This window comes from Canis lupus, chromosome 12 (genome assembly GCF_048164855.1).
Source record: "Canis lupus baileyi chromosome 12, mCanLup2.hap1, whole genome shotgun sequence".
Lineage (NCBI taxonomy): Eukaryota > Metazoa > Chordata > Mammalia > Carnivora > Canidae > Canis > Canis lupus.
This window is the reverse complement of record NC_132849.1, coordinates 26,253,140-26,278,526: the sequence shown is the minus strand read 5'-3', so window position 1 is coordinate 26,278,526 and position 25,387 is coordinate 26,253,140. Positions and strand designations below refer to the sequence as shown.

The 25,387-nt window shown below is 38.9% G+C and overlaps 1 protein-coding gene across 2 annotated transcripts in view; it reads right to left on the bottom strand.

Annotated features, from left to right (window-relative positions):
* The window catches only part of KDM3A (lysine demethylase 3A), a 53,506-nt gene that overhangs the window by 11,600 nt on the left and 16,519 nt on the right, over positions 1-25,387 (bottom strand). Inside the window, exons 9-18 of one of the 2 annotated variants that reach the window (XM_072770113.1) lie at positions 21,469-21,632; positions 18,914-19,425; positions 13,530-13,734; positions 9,831-10,045; positions 6,531-6,683; positions 6,307-6,402; positions 5,655-5,917; positions 3,178-3,373; positions 1,214-1,386; positions 608-844 (exon numbers count right to left, since the gene is read on the bottom strand). In XM_072770113.1, the coding sequence (XP_072626214.1) occupies positions 608-844; positions 1,214-1,386; positions 3,178-3,373; positions 5,655-5,917; positions 6,307-6,402; positions 6,531-6,683; positions 9,831-10,045; positions 13,530-13,734; positions 18,914-19,425; positions 21,469-21,632 (2,214 nt within the window). The remainder of the gene's footprint in view (positions 1-607; positions 845-1,213; positions 1,387-3,177; positions 3,374-5,654; positions 5,918-6,306; positions 6,403-6,530; positions 6,684-9,830; positions 10,046-13,529; positions 13,735-18,913; positions 19,426-21,468; positions 21,633-25,387) is intronic. The other variant, XM_072770114.1, reaches the window with a different exon arrangement.

The following is a 25,387-nucleotide window of genomic DNA, read 5'->3' as shown; positions in this document are numbered from 1 at the left end:
AATGTTCCTTTAGTGAGGATCCATTTGGCCCACAAGAGAAGCCAAAGACCCAGAATACAACAAACAAAACGGGAAAGCAGAGGAGCAGGTCTACAAACCCATGCATCTCTCAAACCATCAACACAACCTAATATCCAACAATGCAGAACCCTGGGGGACTATACACCAATTCCAAGAGAGCACAGGCTCTGGCCTACCTAAAACTGCCTTCAGCATCAGGGTTTTAGTTCAAGGAAGAGGGAGACATGATTTTGATTTGGTCCATTTGCCAAACCCCATCAGCCTCTCTCAGTCTCTCACTCCTGTTGAGGTGGGTCACCCAAGAATCACTGAGCCAAGAGCATTCATCAAAACCCAAAGATGACTGGTTTAGAAGCAAGCAAAACCTCACTGAAAGAGTGCTTGGGAATATCTGTTGTAAAAAATAAGATTCACAGCTATAGTGCCCCAATTATATTTGGCCTAAACAATAAAGTACAAAAACAGCAGACAAAGTATGTACCACTTACAATGGAAGGGTGGGGGTGGGGTGGGATTGTCAGAAGCCTGCCAAAAGATCTGAGAAAGGGGATCTGAATTGGGCTGGAGAAGCAGAGGCCACACTTACCTGTCCTTGTTTCCAGCACTCCCTAAACACATTCCAGTTGCTCTTGTTGTTGGGATCCTGGAGGCACAGCAAGCGATTATCACAGAGCCAGTAATGAGGAGTGTCAAAGCCCAGAATGCTGGGCTTAATGGTCAGTCCTTGAGGCCTCTTAGATAAATCAGAGGAAGTCTTATTTTGCACCAAAGAGGCAAAGATGTCATCAAGGATTTTTGGTGTATTCTTCAGTCCATTTTCTGTCTGAATTTGAGAAAGAACACAAGTGTTAAATATGTCATTCCCTACCATCAAAAAACTCATTTCTATAATGGTAGGATGAGAATCACATATCCAAAAGAATCCAAATCGGGATCCTAAGACAAATAGGTTAAGTCCCTTTCCCTCACTTGACATTACAACTCACAGAAATAGGTACAGAAAAAAGTTTAACAGGAGAAAATGGCCCAGCTTGGTACTATAACCCTGTGAAGCCCACCTGCCAATGAAACCTGTACCCATGAAAGAAAGCCTAAGATTCTTATCTTCTTTCTACTATCTGTTTCAATTTCTCTAGTCTCTTCCTGTTCTATTTTTACGAGGCGGAATACAAACAAGAAAACAAATTTATACCTTTCCTGTAGAGGAATTCAAGAGATTTCGGAGGAAACCAGAATTGTTGTTGCTTACAGGTGTTAAAATTGTGCTGTTAAAGGTGTGGAGGACTGTGCTGGATTTGCTCAAAGGAGGGAGGGGTGGAAGGCATTTGATTTCATTCTTTAGAATTGGCATTGTTGGTTGTTTTTCTAGAAACAAAACCAAAAACATCCAGATGGAAAGATGGAAAAGCATTCCGAAAGGCAAATCCCTTACTTACCGTCTGTTAATAGAATTATCTTGGAACTTCATTTTCCTTTACTTTAGAACCAAAAAACTTAAGAGGATAGATACTAATGAAATCATCAATTTAGACAAGGATTTTCAACTGGTATTAAAACAATAAATATCCAACATTCAAGGTGATGTTACATTAAAGGTTTTTTTTGTTGTTGTTTTTAATGTTTTTTTTTTCTTTCCAGTATAGCTGACACACAACCTTCCTTTATAGTTTCAGGTGTACAACATCGTGATTCAACTTCTCCATATGTTATGGTCTGCTCACTACACGTGCAGGTTCCATCTGTCCCCATACTGACACTTAAAGTATCACTGACTGGACTTGCCGTGTTGTGCTTTTATTCCCATGTCTTCCTCATTCCATACCTTAAAGCCTAGATCTCCCCTCCCTATCACCCATCCCTCCACGTCCCACCTGGGCAATTACAGGTCTGATTCCACTTTTTATTATTTGTTTCTTTCTTTTAGATCCCACAGATGAGTGAAATCATATGATCCAAATGATATTTTTTAAACTTACATTTTCTATTTGTTTGGTACACAAAATACAACTTATTTTTGTAAATTAACATTGTAACTAGCAACCTTGATATATTTTTATTAAATATACTTTTAGATTTTTCACATCTATAATCAGATCGTCTAAAATATCAGCTTTATCGCTTTCTTTCCAATCTTAGTATCTTTTTGTTTGTTTGCCTTACTTCAACAGCCAGGACTTCTAGTACAATGTTAACAAAACAGTGATGACAGGTATCCTCTTATTGCTGAACAGAGGTAAACTGTTAAAAAATATTCAACCAATTAAAAACAAAATCAGTCATTATGATGTTTGTCAGTTTTATTGTAGAAATCCATTATTGTTCCTAATTAAAGGGTTATTTTTAAATCATGAATTTAAATTTCAGTACTTTTTGTGTCTTGCTACATGACTTTTCTCCTACATTTTCAATATTAAACTATACCGCATTTCTTAAGCCCTGCTTTGGTCATGCCATAGAATTCCTTTATTTAGAGTGCTGAATTCTGTTGAATAAAATTTTGTTTAGGATCTTTGCAGGAAAGAAATCAACCTGCAATTTTTCTTTCTTATAACATAACTAAAAAAGCAGAATCACATAAACTCTAACTACCTGACTCCAAAGCCCATATTCTTCATACTGTCATCAAGCACCCTAACAACATAGAAGAGAAAAATAAAACTGAAGCCAAAACATTGCAATTAGACAAAACAAGAATGACAAATAGGGTAAGGACAGTAATGTGGAAAACATTTATTAAAACACACAAGTCTCAGCCTACTCCTTTCTTGCCAAACACAATCTCAACCTACAGTTCTACTGTCAGAAGTTCTCCGTTTTGGGGCTGTATGTTTGTTTTTGGTTTTGTTTTTTTTTTAATGTAGGCTCCACACCCAGCATGGAGCCCAACACGGAGCCTGAACTTTTCAAAACTTTGAGATCAAAAACTGAGCTGAAGCCAAGAGTTGGATGCTTAACCAAATGAAACACCCAGGTGCCCCCTTGGGACTGCATTTTAAAAATATTTGCATTTCTGTCAGGTCTTGCTGGTGACTACAGGGAACCACCACTTTCCATTCCACACACTTCTAATCACACTGTTCTGACAGCAACTGAGGTTGCCAATCCCCTCATGGATTAAAGTTCTCAGGAACCCACAGGAAAGCAGGAAACCCTCACCTTTGTTTTCCTTGTTGACATTCCCGCTGGTTAGGTCTGCCAGCCAGTTTAAGGGAGATGTACTGGCTGGACAGGCAGGCTTCATGCTGCTGGCTGGCTTGGAAGCAGCCTCCCCAGCCACGGGCACTGGCTCCAACACCAAAGGATTCTGCTGGAACACAGCACCAAGGCTAGGTTTTTCTCCAGCAAAAGAAGTCTGTGTTGAGTACAAAAGGAGAATTTTTCACAAGCTGAAACATTGTATTTCCTTTCTCTTACCTTCTCTCCTAACAGCTTCACCAGTAAGAGATAAATACTCCAAACAGTACCACCTAATAGCTCTGGACTGTTATCACCACAGCTGCATTAATCTTATAATAATAGAGCAGAACTATATAAGGTAGAAGATATTTTCTTTTTTTTTTTAAGCTTCTAAGTATTACTGGTGAAAATAAAAGACATGTTAAGAATTTAAATACAGCAAGTTATCCCTCCCTCTTAACCAATCATTTCCTGCTCATGCCTATTGCTATCACTCCACCTACCATGCTACTTTAAAATGACCAGTTTTAAAATGACCAGCCGGGCAGCCCCGGTGGCGCAGCGGCTTGGCGCTGCCTGCAGCCCGGGGCGTGATCCTGGAGACCCTGGATCGAGTCCCATGTCGGGCTCTCTGCATGGAGCCTGCTTCTCCCTCTGCCTGTGTCTCTGCCTCTCATTCTCTCTCTGTGTCTCTATAAATAAATAAATAAAATCTTTAATAAAAAAATAAAAAAATAAAAAATAAAATAAATGACCAGCCCAGGTGGCTCAGCGGTTTAGCGCCACCTTCAGACCAGGGCCTGATCCTGGAGACCAGGGATCGAGTCCCACATCAGGCTCCCTGCATGGAGCCTGCTTCTCCCTCTGTCTGTGTCTCTGCCCCACCCCCTTTCTGTCTCTCATGAATAAATAAATAAAATCTTTAAAAAGTAAAAATAAAAAATAAGAAATAAAATGACCAGTTTGTGCCCATCTCCCCTGTGAACTCATAGTACCCTGAGTAAACACTCACAACGTTTGCAGAATGAATGAGTGAGTGAGTGAGGCAGGGTAGGAAAGGTACTGCTGTGATTTCAGAAGGAAATGAGATGCAGAGACAAAAATGCTCTTTTGTTTTAGCACAGCATACTAGGCTTTAAAATGAGATAAACAGCTCTTAAAAGTACTCAAACATTTTAAAAAAACCACACAGAGCACACCACTTATTTTTCTGTTACTTAAAAACTGCCTTCACTCAGCTGATGAGTTTATACAAACAAAAAATGGAAAAAGTCAAATTCCTACTGTGGTCCCAGCCTTTTATGTATGATGGATTTCTGTGATACTCAACTCTCAGTATTGTTTATTATTCCTGTTATTTATGTTTTTTATTTTTATTATTTTTTAAAGATTTTATTTATTCATGAGAGAGAGAGAGAGAGAGACAGAGACATAGGCAGAGGGAGAAGAGGGCTCCATGCAGGGAGCCTGATGCGGGACTCGATCCTGAGACTCCGGGATCACGCTCTGGGCTGAAAGCAGGTGCTTAACCGCTGAGCCACCCAGGCTACCCTATTTATGTTTTTTAAAGTAGGCTCCACACCTAGCGTGGAGTCCAATGTACGGCTGGAATCCACAATCCTGAAACACCGAGCTGAGATCAAGAGTCAGATGCTTAAGACTGAGCCACCCAGGAGCCTCAACTGCTCTGTTATTGATGAGAAAGTGGAAGCATATGTGAATCAGCTGATATGAACCTATGCTATGCAACTAGAAAGTGGCGGAAAAAGAATTCAAATTCAGTTCTGAATCTAAAGAGCACACTTCTACTGTTTGACATCACAGCTTTATGAAAATGTGAAATTCTAATTATCAAATACAATGTGGGAGAAGAATATACTGGGGTGAAGGGGAAGCAGGGAGAGGGGAATAGATGTGATGGTGGAGGTGAAGGGGATGCTACCAGGGAAGAGGCACCATGGAAATGTATATTTTTTATGGTGAGTGATGGGTATATAAAGGTTCATTTCAATATTCTTTCCTTTAACTCTTCAAATATATATTATATAGGTAATATACACTCAGTAATTTTAGTTTTTAAAAGATTTATTTATTCATGAGAGACAGAGAGAGAGAGGCAGAGACATAGGCAGAAGGAGAAGCAGGCCCCTCACAGGAGCCCGATGTGGGACTCGATCCCAGATCCTGGGATCACGACCTGAGCTGAAGGCAGCTGCCCAACCGCTGAACCACCCAGGCATCCCTACACTCATAATTTTAAAAGATTGTCTTAACTCTGTAAAACATGAAAAGTTTTTTTTTAAGCCCACATAAAACTCAACAGCAACTCATTAAGTAAACTACAATAGAAGACATTTTTGCTTTTTCAAGGAACAAAAATTAAAATCTACTATAAAGAGACTACAGATGAGGTCCACAAAAATGTGAAAAGTGAGAATAGGTCCATGAAGTGTTACCTGAAATGTAGGAGTTGTCTCTTTCCACTGACCATGTCTCCATGTTCCTTTCAAATATACTACAGAAATCCTTGGGTTATTTGAAAAGACAGACAACAATCTCAAAGATGGTGAATCTAGCATAAATAGTAATACCTGTTTTACATCTTCCTTTGAGGCTGGCTTTGAAAAGAGTTTGAATTGCCTGTTAGAACAGGGACAATTTGCTTTTATTCCCCATTTTGCTCTCACAGAATGAACAATGTCTCCAACATCATAGAGGGCTAAAAAAAAAAAAAAAGGGCAGAAACAAGCATCTTAACAAGAGGATTAGGTACTTTCAACCTCAACATTACAAAGTAGAAACTGGTATTTCCAACAGGATTACTTTTTTTTTTTTTTTTTTTTTTAAAGCAACATGGTGCTTTGGATCTCTTTTTTTCATCCTAGGTATGCCTTCTTCTGCAATGCATTATTTTCCTTCCTTCCACAAAAGTATTAATAAGATCTTAATTAAAAAGTTTTGGGGGTATTATTTAATACATCTTTGGACAATTTATGGTACATACTAAGTTAGAAAGTAATTACACTATATAAAGTAAAATTAAACCATCAGCCCCTATGAGCTAACCAAAACAAGGGGGAAAGAAAATAATTGTATCACATGAAATACCTTTCCCAGGAATGATCTGTGTAGGCATTAGGTTCTCTGGCTCATGTATCTGACTCTTCACACATCTTAGCCATGAGAAAGTCTTGTAGGCAGCACCTACAAATAAATAATTTATAGTAACTGCTCCTCATAGACCCTGGCCCCATGCTTAAGAAATCCATCAACCACAAATCAATAAAGGCTTAAGTTTGTAAGGGGGGCTTGGAAGAGAATCAAGTTCTTACCTTGTTGGCAATTCTTCCTCTTCATCCGGTAGCAATCCACACAAACTCCAAACCCACACCTAGGGCACACCCAGTGCAGGTTGAAGATGGTGGTGTCACATACATCACACATTTCCCGAACACCTTTGACAGCTCGCTTCCAAGCAACCTGTCCTACAAAAATCAATAAATCACTTAGTCTTGGGGAAGAGAGGTTTTCTGAAATAAAGTATGAAAGGGCAGAGAAACTGATATCATTTCCCCCCTCTTATTGGAGTTCCCATCAACTCTGGTTAGCCTTTAAAGACTATCTCAAGTGTTCCCCCAACTCCTTCACCCTCCATCATGAAGCTTTCCTGGATTCCTTCAGCACTCTCATCAACTTGTATTTGTACTTCGGACTTGGGCTTCTTCACACTGTATGCTGTCAGGCGTGGTTCTACCACTCCCCAGGAGATTAAACACTGTACAAGCAGCATCCCTGCTTGGGCTGTACCTTGTCCCCCACCCACTCTGCATAGTGCTGGTACGTACTAAGTACTGCTGAGTAAATCGATGAAAAAAAGCAGCAGTGATTACAGGAGTTGTAGTTTAGACACAGGTATTATACAGCAGTAGTTCTTTCACCTTTTGGATCATGAGCCCCTTTCAGAATCTAAAGACAGTGTGGACCATGATTTCTCCAAAGGAAAAAAAATTACTCAGATATACAAAGTCCATATAGATTGGTACGTTAGTCACACAGGCCCTGAATCTACTCACACAGCCTATGAAAAACTCTAAGGGGTTAGGGAACCTGGAGGGAGCAGCGTATTAACTTAATAGTACAGTTGGTTCTTTCATGGGCCAGAGTCAGAAACTTGATTTTTTAAGTGTCAGTAGTGACGTAGGCATCCAGGACTGACACTAGCCAAATAACCAACCAGTTGAAGCATAATCCAAGATTCTACAAACTAGTGTCTTCTGTGGCAGTGGCCAAGCCCTGAAAACTAGTTGGAGGGGTCTTCCAGGACTGGGCAGGACATCATACCCTTCCCCCAAGTATGGAAGAGTGCCAAATCAGGTTATAAGAAAGTTTCAAGGAGTATGTGACATTTTCTTGGGTCACAGAAAAGCTCAATGTTAATCAGAAATTTCTTTTCTGTCTCTCTCCCCTGAACAAGACTGGATCAATACTGTCACATTCTTGTTTTATGGAAAATATCTTTTTTCTTAATCCAGTCTGTGGTTTCTTCACTCCTTCTTCCAAGTGACCAAAATACGAATGATCAACTTCAGTTTTTTACCAAATTAATCCAACTGCTAAGTGAACTGCCATTTCACTGTAATGTAATAGCTCAGTACATAATACAGAGAGCTTTAGGCATTTTGCAAATGAAGTTTTATGAACTTCTCCTTGGTCACTTGGATTGACTATTTGAGACTATTCTTAGATCTTTTAGCCACCCATCTAACGATAATTTGTCATTGAAAAGACAGGATAAACATATAAAGATTGATACCTGATTCCTAATCTCAGGATCAGAGGGTAACCTCTCTAGAAACACCTTATGGTGGCATTTGTCAGTATCACTCACAGTGAGTTCCTCTCTTCAACTGACCAGCTTGTCACAGGAGAGAGAAGAACAGAATAAAAAAGGCAAGGAGGAAAGGTTAATCCTATTTAAATCTTCAAGGACAGAGTTTCTTAGTTATACTCTTTTTTTTTTTTTTTTTAAGATTTTATTTATTTATTTATGAGACACAGAGAGAGAGGCAGAGACACAGGCAGAGGGAGAAGCAGGCCCCATGCAGGAAGCTCGATGTGGGACTCGATCCCAGGACTCCAGGATCACGCCCTGGGCTGAAGGCAGGCACCAAACTGCTGAGCCACCCAGGGATCCCCCTTAGTTATACTCCTAAAAGACAACTATCTGTACTTTTTTCTGTATGCTATTCAGATGACTTCCCTTGAGCAAAGAAACAAACATCAGTTGCTTGTAACAAGTCCTGCTAATTCAGGATGAAACTACTAATATATTCCAAAGAAGTGTTTCTATATTCCAGTCATTTATATACCTACCTACTAGATGAGTTACTTAAGAATTTTTCTTTAACCTCACTACTTTTACTTAAATGTATATAATTAGGAAACTCCTTATCTCTACTGAATACAGAAACCAGTGTCACTCATCCTAAATAGAAGACTATAAAAAAAAAAAAAAACAACTTCAGTAAGATCCTTGATTTTTAAGAGTCTCTGCTACTCCAACAGAATGGAGTGATTCTACAGCTACTCTCTACTTAGTACAACTCTGGCTGTGCCCCAAGAGTTCACGATCCCATTCTCCTTCTAGCTCTGAATTCCTGCTCCTCAGAATGCCTCAGTTTCCATTCCTTGGACTTGGAAATTTAACACTATTCATACTTATCCAAAAAATTACCTTTGTGAAGCTAGTTTCAATTAGTTTCTGGTACCTACAACAAAAATTCTTAAGACTGGTTATGTGTGCATGCTAATTGAAACATATTTATTAGTTATGCAAAGTCTGAAAAGATATCTGGAGAAATGAAAGGCTTTACTTTTAAGTTTCAACCATTTGGGAAAGATACAATGATGGAAGGAAGCATGAGACTTTAAAAATAGCTGCTCCTGTGTGCCTCTGGCTGGCATTTCACTTCTACACAGGCATAAAAAACAGAGGTATGCTGTTCTCCTGGACATCATACCTTGAGATGTTATGAGGGAGGTCTGGTTCTCCTGTGTCACCCACACTGATCCGTGGTTTACTATGCTGCCGCATCAGTGTGAGAGTACTCTCAGAGAATAGAAGATACTGGCACTCACCCAGCTGGAACCTCCAAGTATCCTGTTAAAACCCTGACTCTAACAATCCTTTTCATCTGAGTGTATTCTCATTCTCATACCTGGGACCCAGCCCTCCAGATTCTTGATTCAGTTGGTCTAGAACACAGCCTGTCCATTTTTATTTTCTTGAAATGCGTTCCTGATTAGGAACCTTTGTCTTAAAATAACCCAACCTGAGGCCTCAACCCCTTTTGATGAGCCCACACTGCTGATAAAGGCTGCCCAAATTACACCACCACCTCATCTTCACCTTTCCACTCCTTTAGTACTTGTCCCAAAATAAACCCCACAGACAGGTGACTGACTCTGATGAAACCAACAGGCAGTTATAAAACGGAAAACACAACCTCATTATACCAAAGTCTTCCAAACTTCTGGGTGAAAATGAAACCCATGCAATTAGAACTTAGGTGTCATTTAGGAACAAAATCAAGTTGGACTCAAAAATCCTACCCCCTAAGAGATGCTCTTACTGTGTGGCTCAATAGTTGACATAGCTTCCTTTTCAGAAATCACCATTTGACAGAAGTGGTCTCCAATGTTGGCCAGGATATACTTTGCAGTGTCCAAATCGGTCCCCACAACGTTTTTAGTTAAAGGCAACCATAAGCCAATTGCTTCACTGTCATACTTGTTTGGTGTTAAGAAGCCTTCTACCCGCAACACACCATGTTTGTTGAACTGTAACCTAGAGGAAGTGGAAGAAAAGTGTCACACACACACACACAAAATTGATTTATATCTTATAGTTACTATTTAAAAGAACAAATTCCTTCCTAGTTTTCTATAATCTCCATGGCTAATTACAGCCAATTGTTAGTTGGCAATGTCAGCGGGAAGATTTAAAAAATTTAAAAATTTCCAAATTTTCCCTTAGAAGATATGGGGAGGGAGGCAGGGAGAGGTGCTTTACACTTCAACCAAGATCTAATCATACTGCCTCCAGGGGCAGCTGTTGAACCTTTCAGACTTGAGACTTAACAGCAAGGACAATCACAGAAGAAAATGGAAAACGAACAGAAGGTGGTAAGATAAGCTGATCAGATTTGAATACAACCACTCCTTCTAGAATAATGCTCAGCAAAGGAAGGCTAACCCTAAACAGTCACTGAAGCCATGACCATGTAGATCCATGAGGAACTGAGGTTCCATATGAATCCTAGCTGCAAATTACTGTGTAAGCTTCTGGAATGAGAGGCAGTGTTAAGACAGACCTAACTACTTAAGGTGGAGCAAAAAGGCAGAATACTTCTCAGGATTCTCTTTCAATATCTTTGGCATCTGTTTTCCCTAAGCTATGTATTAGTTTCGAATTTTTAAAAAATTCATTCAAAATGCCATTATATGTCAATCTAGTCGAAGATACAGAAGTAGGCATAAAATACACAGTGAAATAGGATATGACAGATCTCATAACAATCATTGAATTTTAGAGGAGGAAGTACTGACTATGAGCATTGTGGGGCTAATATTAAGACTTCATGGTAGAGGCAGTGATTATGACTGGCCTTACAAAAAAAAGTAGACATTTGCTAAGAGAAAGCATGTCAAGGAAACAGTATTTCATACAAAAGAAAGAAAAATACAGGGATCTTGATTTCTCCATTGGTCACTGCCCGCTACCAATTCTTTGAGCCCATGAGACACACCTAAAGTTGTATTTTAAAAAAAACATTTGTCCAGAAGAGTGTAGAATGAACTGGAAGGACACTGGAGTTGCTTAACACATGCAAATTTATTTCAAGCAGCCAAAAGGAGAGATGCAAATTTTTAACTGATACCCCAAATTAGGGATAGTCTTAATACTAAAAAATGAATTTGAAAGCTATTTCAAAGGGGAAGATGGCAAATAGGATTTGGCAACTGGACTTTAGTACTGAGACCCAAATCTTCCTATTTTATCTACAAGACAATTTTTTTTTAAAGAATTTATTTACTATTTGAGAGGGAGAACAAGCAGGGGGAGCAAGAGGCAGGAAGAGAGGCAGGCTCCTCACTGAGCACAGAGCCCAATGTGGGGCTCAATTCCAGGATCTTGGGATCATGACCTGAGCCAAAGGCAGATGCTTAACCAACTGAGCCACCAGGTGCCCTTCTACAGAATTTAATGAGAAACAAGGAGAAGGCTAAGGACAGCCTTAATCCTCTCGCTAAACACCGGGACGGTGGGGGGAGAGCTCTATTCCTTAAATTAAGACACTCTTTTTACCAAAGTAGTGAATTTGTTCTAGTTTCCACAAGACTGGTTTCTACTTTGCAACATTAAGCAAAGGCATTTTCCTTTTCAATGAGATAAAAAATGAGAAAACAGCTGTCATAAAATCAGTGATTTCAAGATAGTTACAAAATAGTGGTTTAAAAAAAGCCCCAGTAATATTTAAAAGAAAAAATTAAGTATCTCTTCCTTCAAAGGCCTCTGCAACTTACACCAAAATCAAACAATCTCTCCCCTCCAGTCCACTTACACCTTCAGAGCACAGGAACCATAATGAAATCAAGTGTGTAATAGGAATGTATAGATCTGTAAAAAGCATAACACTTTGTACTCTCTTCAACTTATGTCAGAACCCAAAACATATGCATCTTAACACACTTACCTGTGTAAAAAATTCTCCAGAGAGGAAACAGAACTAATCCTTATTAAGAACTTATTCTGGGCCATGTGGTATTGACAATATGTTAATATACAAGTATGCTAACATTCTAGCAGTTATCACAGTTCTAAATAGTAGACACATACTTCATCACAGTGCTTTTGCAATTTATTCAGAACAAATGGGTCAAACTACCATCTAAAAACCTCTAGAGTGCATTAAAATAAGCCTGATTCTGAAAGTTACTAAAACAGAGATATAATCAATGACCTAAAATACCTGTGCATTTAATTCAGTTTTTTTAATTTAGATTTTTTTAAAATTTATTTATTCATGAGAGACACACAGAGAGAGGCAGACATAAGCAGAGGGAGAAGCAGGCTCCATGCAGGGAGCCCTGATGTGGGACTCAGTCCTGGGATCCAGGATCACGCCCTGAGCCGAAGGCAGGTGCTAAACCGCTGAGCCACCCAAGTGTCCCTAATTCAGTTCTTCAGCACTCTTTAATCTTGATAAAATTAAAGGGGAGGAGATAAATAGGAAGATATTCAAGTCAGCACTTCTGTTCATAATTAGAACCAGTTGAGCCTGAAAGTATCTACATTTCTGAGAAAGTGAATCATACCTAAAAAGTTAACCTATACCCAAAACAACATTGCTCATTTATCAAAAAGGTGACGACAACATTAAGAAGGTCTTTTTCTTCACTAAGAATAAAAGAATTTAGAGAAAATTAATTTGACTTAAAAAATACAACATAAAAATGAAAGTATTTGCCTATAAAATTAGAAAAGATTTTTTAAGAAGATATGTCTCTTCCTGTTAGCAAAAGTACACAGAGATAGGAATGCTTAAACACCGCCAGAGGGCCTGGACACAGGTGCAACCTTCCTCTAGTGCAATTTGGCAGAACATATGTATCAAAGCCTTAAACACACACTGCTTTTGACCCAGTAATGCCACTTCCAGTAATCCTTCCAAAATAAAGAAGGAGAGATAGGGACAAGGAGATGATCATTTCCGTATTATTTTTAGTGACAAAAAAACCCCCACAAAATAATCTCAACACCAATAAAAGAAATTGGTTAAGTGAATTTTTAAATTCTGTTAGAGGAGTTCCTGCTTAGTTATTCAAAGTTTTTGCAGAAAAAAGGTAACATGACCCAGTAGGTCCTACTGTGTACTGGGAAGGCAAGATTCAAAGCAGTATATACAATATACCCAAGTAGGTATGCTTGAATGTATTTTAGGACCATACAAACACTAAAATGCACTGCAAAGTTAACAGTGGTTATTTGGAGTGGTTTTTAGAAATTTCAGCATTTTTCTATAATGTTTGTTAGTTTTAGGAAGAGAAGTTGGTATGTGTAGGCTCCTCTACTTTAAAAACAAATTGAAAGGGAGACCAAGAAGGAAATAACATGGGATAAGATCTAGATGCTCAAAGCTAGAGATTAAACAGTCTTCACTCTCTGTAGTTCTAGATTTACTGCTGATAGGAGAGGGAAGGGAAAATAAGTATGCTATTGGGCCCAGATTAACTCAGATAATCTGAGCTTTTTCCCCAAATGCCTTTACCTCCTGAAGTGAAAGAAACGACAAAACACAGGTGAGTCTTTCTGCTGCTCCTTATCTTTGCGGAGGCTGTCCAAGCGACACTCCCGGCACTTGGGCAGCTGTGCAACAATGTTCACACAGGAGTCATCTTGTACAAAGGCCTCACCACTCTGCTGCAGCTTCTTGAGTTTGGCTGGGTCTGTCAAAACCGACTTCCGAGAGGGGGCTGGGAAAGCAGAAGATTAAAGAAATGAGACCTGAAATTTTTAAGTCACCTCAACATTTGACTGAATTCTATTCCAAAGACCAGTTTTCCCAAAAGGAGAACTCCTTAAATACTGCCTTAAATACTGGTTCAACTGTAATTTCTAAAACTGGCTTAACATAAAACAACTATCAGAATAATTGGAAAGCTTTACTCACTTTATAAAATAATTCTCATTTGGTAAATCCATTTGGCAAGACAACTTAAACCTCTAAATTCACCAACTTGACTCATAATTCCAAGGTAGTGTACACTTCCATTCACAGCCCTTGATAAATATATTCCAGGAAGACACTTCCAAATCAGATACTTAAACTCACTGCAACATTAGCAATGCACAGAGATAGGTTTACCTCAACAAAGATCTGTATGCAAGTTAATTCTGCTACTTTTCAAAGGCTGGTTTAAGTGTGTTTTCTAGAGTACTCTGCAAAAGCTAACCATTCTAAATATAGTAACAACCAAAGAGGTTTCCCACACAGGCCCCTGGGTCTATAAAATAAGTGCTATCTCCTAAATGCTTCCAAGAGGATATTTCTTTAATTTACTTCACACATATGTTCCATTCAGGATGAAAAGCAGTGACTAAAGACAGGATTATGATTTTAAGTAAACACATGTTTTAACTTTTAACTTGTAATGGGCAGGAGAACTTAAATGTTAACACAGTTTCTAAAGAAAAGGTGGATAAAGTAAAGATTTGACAGGAAAGAGTGATCTTTGCATCAGTTACATCAACTCAACACAGAAATGAATCTATTTATAAGTCTTCAAGAGACTTGAGAGGACTATTTCATATGAAGCCAAGAGAAAAGACCTTCCCTCGGGGTCCAAGGGTGCAAGGATGTATATTCTTTGGCAAACAAACAGAAACAAAACCCAGGAAATAACTTTTGGGGAACCATTTGAGAGACAGCTAGGAGAGGTTAGTAGTTGTGGAGGAAAGTGGAAGATATCAAAGCAAAGAAGGCTTTAAATAAAATAAGCATCTTTAATAATGACCTCATCAGTATTCTAATCTTCTCTTTTAAAACAGAGCCAGAGCATACTGTAAAATGCTAAATGGATGCTGTCAGGCCATGAGCCCCTAAGCATTGTTATTCTGTTATAGTGAAAAAGAAAGTACAGCAAGAAAGGACAGAAAATAAAGAGATCAGTAGTTCAAGAATGGAATTTTAATCACTTAATACTGAAAAAACATCACCCTTTAGGTTGGACCAGGTTTTCACCGACCATGGGCAAACAGTCCAAAGGTTATCTGTTCTGCTCTCACATACAAGAGGAAATAGGTAGAAATAAGCAAGCTGAACTACCTAAAGCTAGCTCTTCAGTGAGGAGAGCAATAGTTGACCCAATCAATGATTCTCACAACTTGGAGTACAGCCAAGGGAAAAAAAGCAATGCCAACTTCTGAGGAGTCACACATCTACCTAAAAGAAAAAAAACGCAGCTGTTCTTCGACTTAGTCTGCTTTTGTTTTCTAGTCCCTAACTGGAGAAGGTCACAGGGGACAGAATAGCTTCCAGTCGAATCTTTCCATACCTACAAGCAGTACCAGTGGACACAGTAGAGAAACCCTGATCACACTCACTCCTCAACCATGCTATTTACTGTGCTCCTCGTAAATAACATGCACCGGGATATTTAACTAGGTTTTTAATTTCTCTAAAAATTACTTTAACTGGTGCATAGTTGTACAACATATTAAGTAAGACAAAGAGAGACTCCGTAACTCATTTATATGTCTAAATGTGCTTATCGATGTAGAATTTTTACTATTTCTTTACATAGTATTAAAGTAATTTGCCTCAAAAACTAGCTGAATGTAAGGCCTGATGACTCAAAAAGAACAAAAAATAGAACAGAAATATGGTTATGAATATTCACTTTTTGGGGGAAGTTATATAATTCAAGAGGAACAGTATAATCTTATGCAATTAATTTTATGCAAATTAACAGCCCTATCAACTTAAGCCCAAGAACATAGAAGCTGGGCTAGAAGTATCACTAGGCAAAGACAGGTTTTCCTACTCCTCTAACTCCACATCCAAAGACCAAGAGTCAAATCCATCCATTTTCTCTCTAGCTTCAGAGGTCTAAAGTAAAAGCTAAATTGTGGATACATTCGTTTCCTACTTATTCAAGTGCATAGTGTTTTTTATTAAATTTTTTAAAAGCTATCAAAATCCATGCTAATTTTCCCACACAACTGACAATTATCAAAAGGTATTTTTAAATTGTAATAGCTCTGAACCTTTTGACATACCGAAGCCATTTAGTTCTACTAATTCTAATAGGAGAACTCCTGTTAACTACCAGCAGTGGAATGAATCCTCACACTTGACAGAAGCAGTATGAAATACAGTGTACCGTTTTCTCTAAAGGGTACAGACATACTTTGAGGATACACAGCAGGTGTGGTTCCAGACCACCTCAAAAAAGCAAGTATCACAGTAGAGCTAATCAAATGAATTTTTTGGTTTCCCAATGCATATAAAAGTTATATTGACACTATACTGCAATCTACTAAGTGTGTAACAGTCTGGGATCCATCAGAAAAACATCATCTATGGTAGCTATAGCCTTACAAAATGTATTTCTTAAATAAGATTTGAGAGTCAAAATTATTCCTTGATCCATGGGCTGCAGAACTACTGCTGCATTAGCCGGGATGAAAACATTAATCTTGTCCATCTCTATCAGAGCTCTTGAGTGGAGAGGTGCATTGTCAGTGAGCAGTGATATTTTGAAAGGAATTTATTTTTTCTGAGCAGTAGGCCTCAACAGCGGGCTTAAAATATTCAGTAAACCATGCTATAAACAAATGTGCTGTCATACAGGCTTTGTTGTTCCATTTATAGACACAGACAGAGTAGATTTAGCATAACCCAAAGGCCTTAGGATTTTCAGAATGGTAAATGAGCACTGGCTTCACCTTAAAGTCACCAGCTACATTAGCCCCCAACAAGAGTCAGCCTGTTCTTTGAAGCCAGGTATTGACTTCTCCCTAGCCATGAAAGTCATAGATGGCATCTTCTTCCAATCTGCCATGTAGTATAGGCACCTTGATTAATTATCTTAGCTAGATCTTTTGGCTAACTTGCTGCAGCTTCTACATTCACACTTGCTGCTTCATCTTGCACTTTTATGTTTGGAGGTCCTTCATTCCTTAACCTCAGGAACCAACCTCTGATAGCTTCAAACTTTTCTGCAGTTTCCTCACACCTCTTAGCCTTCATAGAACTGATGAGAGTAATGGCCTTGCTCTAGACTAGGCTCTGGCTTAAGAGAATGTTGGAGCTGGTTGCTCTTCCATCCAGACCACTAAATTGTCTCCAAATCAGCAATAAAGCTGTCCTACTTTCTTATTATTCATGTGTTCATGAGTACTCTTAATTTCCTTCCAGAATTTTTATTTTGGATTCACAGCTTGGCTAACTGGCATGACAGGCCTAGCTTTATCTTGGCTTTCGACACATCTTCCTCACTAAGCCTAATCATTTCTAACTTTTGATTTAAAGTGAGAGACCTGAAACTCCTTTCACTTGAACACTTAGAAGCCATTGTGGGGTTATTAATTGGCCTAATTTCAGTATTTTTGCGTCTCAGAGAACAGGCAGGCTTGAGGAGAGGGAGATGAGGAAATGATTGGTTGGTGAAGCAGTAGTCAGAACAAACGCAACATTTATCAGCTGTTTGACATCTTTTATGGGGGCAGTTTGTCATGCCCCAAAATAGTTACAACAGTAACATAAGTTCTGGTGATTTGTGATCTGTGATCTTTATGTTACTGTTGTAACTATTTTGATTTCACAAATCACCAGAACAAATGTAATGAAAATGAAAAAGTATGAAATATTACAAGGATTACTAACATGTGACATAGAGACTACAAGTGAGCAAATATTGTTGGGAAAATGGTGCCAGCAGACTTGCTGGACAGAGTTGCCACAAACCTTCAATCTGCAAAAAATGCAGTTTCTACAAAGTGCAATAAGGCAAAGCACAATAAAAATGAGGCATCCTTGTACATATTTTTTAAATTGTGGCTGCAGTAGGACTTCCCCTTAGACAAAGAAACTGTACCTGGTGTTTCAGCACTGTCTTTAAAATCTTTAACCAAAAGCCCCTTTTCTAGAGGTGGTGGCATAATTCTCTTTGACAAAAAAATAATCTGCAGATCTGAACTACCCGCAATCATCTCTTTCATCTCTTCCGTCTTTTCTTCTTTTTTTTTTTAGATAGGGGAGGGAATGAAGGGGGGTGGGAAGGGCAGAGGGAGAGGGAGAATCCCAGACAAGCTTCATGCCCAGCGTGGATCCTGACACAGAGCTCAATTTCACGACCCTGAGATCATGACCTGAGCCAAAATCAAGAGTCGGAAGCTTAACCGACTGGTCCACCCAGATGCCCCTCCAGCTCTTCTATCACACAAAAATCAGTGATAAGCTGAAGATAAAATAATCGTCAGATAACTTTAGATTTTGTTTCAAAATTATTCCTTACAGCCAGAAACTGGGAACCACCTAGTTACCCAACTAATAGGAACCGATTAAGTCATCTGATAAACACATATATAATGGAATCCTTGAAGCCTTTATTTTTTTTTCCTTGAAGCCTTTAAAATGTTGATAGACACCTACACTAATTCACTGGGTAAAATTATTGGTATAAATCCATTTGTGTAATAGTTTATCTGTAATTCTAATATACATGGAACCAGGTACACCAAGATATTAACAGTAATCATTTCTGAGGAGATTGGGGATGTTACTTTCTCCTTTGAACTTTTCCAATTGTATGAACCTTCTTTTGTGTTGTTGTTTTTAAAGATGTATTTACTTATGAGAGAGAGCAAGTGAGTGTGCACAAGCCAGGAGAGAGGCAGAGGGAGAGAGAGAATCCTCAAGTAGATTCCCCACTGAGCAAGAGGCCCAAGATGGGACTAATCCCCAGACCCCAAGATCATGACCTGAGCCAAAATCAAGAGTTGGCCACTTAACCACCTGAGCCACTCAGTTGCCCCTGTATGAACTTTTTCTAGTCATTTTCATATTATTTTCTCATAAGGTAAGAAAATATATACGTACCCACTACCATCTCTTACCTTCTACCAATAAAAACATGTAGAAACACTCACCATTCTGGATTTTATTGTTGCTTCTTGTACAACAGCTTTCATTATCTATTTTTACTGAAGATTCCTTCAAAGTCTGTGACCGGCATCCTAAAGTTGAAGTTTCTATCTTCTTTTCCACACAACTATTAGGGCTGTTACTAACAACACCAGCTTTCTCTTCTGGCTTATTTGAAAGGACATCAGATGTAGAAGGTGCATACTCTAGGTGCTTCTGTAGTTCAGGTGTACTGGCAATTTCCACTTCTGCTGTAGGCTTTGTAGGTACGCCCTCCTTAGGAAGGCCAGTTGATGACTGAGAAACAGATTCCAATTTGTTTTCCTTATCAGTGTTGGTTTTCAGCTGGGTACAGTTATCTTTTGGTTCACTAAGGGGTTTTAAGTCTCCTGTTCCAATCTGAGGGAACTTTGAAGACAGCAATCCTACTTTGCAGACATCTGGTTTTGTTCTCAGTATTTCAGCCTTTGTATTCAGACAGGAAGAAAGTTCTTCTGGTAAAATCTGTTTATGACATCTGAAACAGAGTATGGAAAATGGAAAACTAGCATCTAGGTCTCTTTTACCTCTCCTCTATCTTTCAAGAACAACTGCTTGGTATCCTAAGGCAACCAACATGAAGGGGGAATAAATTGCTTATGTTATGAGAGAACACAGGACAGGTTCCTGTGAGCTGGAGTTAAAAATAATCAGTAATGGCTCTGTAAAAATGTCTTCAACACTCAGAAAAATATAACCATAAATCCTATTTGTATGTTCTTATAAATCCTGAACTACTTCAAGTTAGTTCTATATATTACAGCGTAATGAACCTTAGCTTTCCCTCAAAACAAACTGAGTATAATATGGAGCCAAAACCACCAGCAGCATAAAACCTGGTCCGGCTACAAACAACATGTAACCAGCCCCGACACTGGATAATTTCATTCTTGTTTGCTTAGTGGATCAGGACCCAAAGCACCTGAAAAGCCAACTGATCACTTGCTTGTTCATAGAATAATCTGATATTCCTCCCATCCCCTACCTTAATAGGGGGTATCCTTAAAGAATTTCTGTTTCTCTGAAATTCAAACTGAAGTTTTTTTCCCCAGAAAAATACAAAGTTCTTTCTTCCTATTAAACTTTTTTCTCCCATGCCTCTAATAAAGGATTTCATCCTTGAAAAGAAAAAAATATATATTTTTAAGTAAGCCCTATGCCCAACTTGGGGCTTGAACTAATGACCCTGAGATCAAGAGTCTCATGCCCCATCGACTGAGCCAGCCAGGTGCCCCAAGAATTTCTTCATTTAAAGTACTCACATTAAGCAAGTCAATCGGAGAGGGACAAACATTATATGGTCTCATTCATTTGAGGAATATAAAAAACAGTGAAAGGGAATAAAGGAGAAAGGAGTGGGAAATATCAGTGAGGGTGACAGAACATGAGAGACTCCTAACTCTGAGAAATGAACAAGGGGTAGTGGAAGGGCAGGTGGGGGGGGGGGTTGGGGTGACTGGGTGATGGGCACTAAGGAGGGCACTTGATGGGATGAACACTGGGTGTTATCCTATATGTTGGCAAATTGAACTCCCAACTATATATGTAATATATACATATATATATGTATATATATATATATAATTAAAAAATAAAAGTACTCACATTAGATTTGGTAACACTGTACTTCTTACTGTTCCTTCTTTCTACTCTGAAGGCTGCTCCTCCTTCTGTCTGACTGCTTTTGTGCCCATCCCAGACAGCCCACCTTCCTCCTAGTGAAGCAATGTGCCCAGCTACTCTTCCCACGCTCACTGAAGTGCTCTTTAAAACCCACCTTTCTAATATCATTGTCTCTCTGACCTACATCTTAAGCCTTTATCAACTGCCTGCCCAGGCCACCACTCCTCCTGAGAGAGTCTTCCCTTAAAACTCTAGTCTCTGTAACCTTGTAGCCACTTCAAGTCTCTGGTTACATGTTACATTTTTTATTCATTTTCTTCACCTATAAATTAGTAAACTAGTCTTCCTATGGCTACCACATCCTCATCTAGGATTTATTTTCTCTACTACCATGTTTCTCATCTATATTTGAGGTCTGGACTGATAAGAACCACTCACTATCACCATGTCTCCCTGTTCTCCACAATCTCATTGACCTCAGTCTTTTACATACAACCAATCTGCTCCCTTTTCATTAAAGCAGACATTTATTCTATAACTGTCTACAGTATTTCAATGAACTATTCTCATTTTATCAAGTCAAGAAAGTTGCTCTTTCCTCACATCTTCAATTTTTAAAAAACATTTTCACATTGCTCTGTATGCCTATCACCCTTTTTACCGCTGAAGGCACCTGACCAATTTGAAAACTCTACTGAAAAACCTCCCTGGACAACCTGAGATGTGATAAATGGCAGATCATTACACCAAATGTAGCTATACTAATTCTCAATGAAACACCAAATACAGGCTAAGCCTTGCCACCTAAGCAATGTTAAGCTCAGACACGATGAACCATAGCTAAAATCATTTTTCCTCTTATTATGATTAAACATCTTTAATACACAGCTTTACTTACCCTTGAGGAATTTTTGCTCCAAGGTTAGGTGGAGAGTTGGCAGCCTGGGGAGTGCTCTGCTGCCTTGGGTCCTTACTAGGTGGAGTTGCTGCAGTACAGCCAAGCAGTATCTCCTTAAAAACTGTTGTGGGAACAGACTGTACAGGACACACACTGGGAGAGGCCTAAAAGATACCAAACCAAAAGATACTCAAAGGAAAGTCCCTAGTTGGGGAACTATGAAGTCCTAGCAAAATTCAAACATATTGGCTTGGTTTAGTACAAAACAAGCACAGTATCATTTCCAAATAAGAGCAGAACAGTAAAATAAGCGATAAATCACAAAATTAAGGACTTCTATCTGAAGGCAGTTAAATAAATCATGCCAGCTTTTCACAAAACTTGAGTTTTCTCATGAAAGATCATCAGCTGATCTTTTACAGACCTCTGAATCACTATGGCAGGAAAATGCAGCCAGGTGGCAATTTTAATAATACAATGCACAAAAGTGTGTTTTCAACTGACCGTCTTCAGGTGGTAGCAGCTTCACACGATTCCAGTATAGCACTACTTGAGTGTCTACCATGCACCCACTGCATAGGCTGGCAGACCAGACCACTAGGACTCCTGCAGGGAGTGGTGCCCACTATGTACCAAGATAAGCCTTTACAATGCAATAAAGATTGAGAACATGGTTCTTGATCCTCTATGGCTCTTCAAGTCACAAAGGCCATCCCAAGCTGCAAACAATATCAAGTCATGACGAGCCTATGGGACAGACCTGGTACACCTTCTCTTGACATAGTTTTATCTTCATAAAAATATAAATAATGGACCTGTTTCTTCCCAGTTTACACCACAAAACTAAACTTCCCATCAAGTGAAAAGAAGGAAGAGGCTAAAACTCAACTCTATATGGGTAGTTTTCAGCTCAACCAAGGGAAATCATTCCCCCTCTTCACTAGCCTCTTTGTACATGCTTAAACTTTAAATCTTGTGCCCCTTCCCAACTGTAACTCTTTCATTTCACAATGACCTTTACATTTATCTTACCAACAAATAAACTTGAAGAATCTTCAAAGTTTCTTCATCTTCCCGGAATTAGTTTCTAAAATTTGAGGTAGAACCTGACCTAAAAACTTAGTAAGTTTTTAAAACTTCATAATTCCGAATATGTTTATATGTAGTCTACTTATGAATCTTTTTCTCATTTAACTTTGGAAGCCTTGAAATGACTGCCTAGTGTATGCTAAATAAATGTATCTGAAAAATAAGAATTTACCTAATCACTACCAAAGTTTTGGCATAGCTTCAAGCTATTTTAAAATACAGAACTATCATATTACATATTATTTTAATAAACTCGATTTTTGTTAAATATTGGGATGCCTGGGTGGCTCAGCAGTTGAACATATGCCTTCAGCTCAGGGCATGATCCTGGAGTCCCAGGATCGAGTCCCACATCGGGATCCCTGCATGGAGCCTGCTTCTCTCTCTGCCTGTGTCTCTGCCTCTCTCTCTCTCTTTGCCTCTCATGAGTAAATCAATAAAATCTTTAAAAAAAAATTTTTTTTTTTGTTAAATATTAACCTAGTGTTCTCCAGAAAAATATTTTTGAGGGGGAGACTTTGGCTATTCCAAGAATATCCTTGGGATGGTCAACTTTAGCTCTCTGGGACTCAGTTTCTTAATCCTTAACCTGAGAAAATTAGAGAGGTTTAGTCCTAAAGTCCTTTTTGACTGTTTTAGAATTCTGGTAATCACCTATAAAATGATTACCTTTCAAAAACTGAATTGCCAAGTCCTTTCAAAATGCTGCCTAAAGACTCACTTTCACCAAGCATCTTCCCTCATGTCACCTTCCTTGTTCTGAAGTATGTTTAAAATTGATGCACTAATACATGCAATACCTCTTCTTAAATTACTTTCCTGAGAGTAACATACTCAAGAAATTTTGATGGCAAACCTAGAGTAACATACTCAAGAAATTCAGACTGTATAAATTTTTATTCTGCACAACAGCGATTGAGCTGGAGTCAAAAACTCCTTCATCTAATTTCCTATAGCCAATCAGTGAAAGAGTAAATCCTGCCTCTATTTCCAAAATAATTATGGAATCTAGCCAATTTCTTTCCATGCCACCACTACCACCAATTTCCCTGTAGACTACCATGAATCTCCTAACTGGCCTGACTTCCTTCCATTTCTACCTAAATGTTCTCTTACCCAAAATGTATTCTACCACAGAGCAATCTTTATAAAACATAAATCAATCAGATCATGACACTCCATTGCCTACAAGAATTCTAGGTGGTCTGGTCTCCGCCAACCATCTCCACTCATCTCATTCTACTTGTTCACAGTGCTTCAACTATATCAGCTTCCTTCCTGGTCTTCAGATGGTCTAAACTCTTTTGGCCTGCACCTCTGTATTTGCTATTCCCTCTCTGGATAGTTTTCGTGTGGTTGGCTGGTTCCATCCCTTCACTCAAATTTGCTCTATTGTCACCTCCTCACACAATCTCTGATTACAGTTTCCAAATGAATGACCCCCAAGGCATCCCCTTATCTTTATCATATTACTATGTTTATATCTGTCATTGCATCATGATGCTGCACTTATGCTTTAAATTACTTTTCTTATTGTTAACCTCCTCACAATGATTCGTAAACTCCTATGGGCAGACCTTGCTTGTGTCCACTGCTATACCTTATAAAGCAAGGCACATAACAGATGCGCAAGACTGGCAGAAAGCATGAATGAATGAATGCTCTTAGCACTTAATATTTCAAAATAGCTATGTCAGTCCTATGTCCAGAGCCAGACAATAATGCTCACCAATGTCTACCATATATTTCATATTCAATAAATATTTGTTGGAAAGATGGATGGAAGGATAGAGGGAAGGAAGTAGGAATCTGTGATTTTTACAATGGTGACTCACCATACCAAGAAGATTTAGAGAGGAGTGGCAACACCAGCACAGTGCTTAAGAGTACTGGGCTTTGGTGGCAGACCTTGGTTGGAATCTGGTTTCTGACACTTCCTAGCACATTATTTAAACTCTCCCTAAGTTCAGCTTTCTCAACTGTAAAATGGAAATAATGAAGCATACTTTATGGAGCTGTGCTTTACCACATTGCCTGGCATATAGATTAGCTGACTCAAAGCAGAAAAATACAAAAACTGTCTCAGTCAGTCACCATGTGTTACAAGTAGTGTAACTTGGCATGCTTTTCCTTTTAGAAACAAAATATATCACTCTAGAAATTTCTAAGAGTTAGCTCAACAAGGATAGGGCTCCAATTCCAAAACCCATCTTCATGTGCACACCGCTGCACTGGCCTCTGACTTGCCAAGGGTCAAGGTTTCTTCTTACCTGAAGAGTTTTCCCTGAAGGTCTTCTATACCAGTCATGGCAATAGTTCCTCCCTGCCAGCAGACGGAGATAATATAATTGAGTGTATGATGGTATTCTAAAAAAGATACTGCTGGCTCACACTACTCAGCAGACTCTCTCAATTAACCAAGCAACATCCTAACTCTGAGGAATAGTCTGCTAGGCAGAGAAGACCTTCAAGGAACCAATGTTACTGGCAAACAGGTTTATTCTACACAAAAGTATTCACCAAGGCAATTAAGAATCTTATCTACCTAATCCCAAACACCTGCCTTCCAAAGACCACCCTAAAAGCAAACTCCGTGCCAGTCCAACACATCTGGGAAGTGCAAACAGTGAGGTGTGCCAAGTATGTTACTGTACTCACCTTTCACCCCCATATTTAAATGAATTTTCCTTCCCTACCTCTTCCTTTACCTCTCTAGTGCTATTGAATCTAGCCCCAACCAGCATTTCCAAAATTCACCTGATTACTAGAACCACCCAGGATAAAAAAGAACATTTACTAATATGGAAAAATACTCACAACATACTGGAAT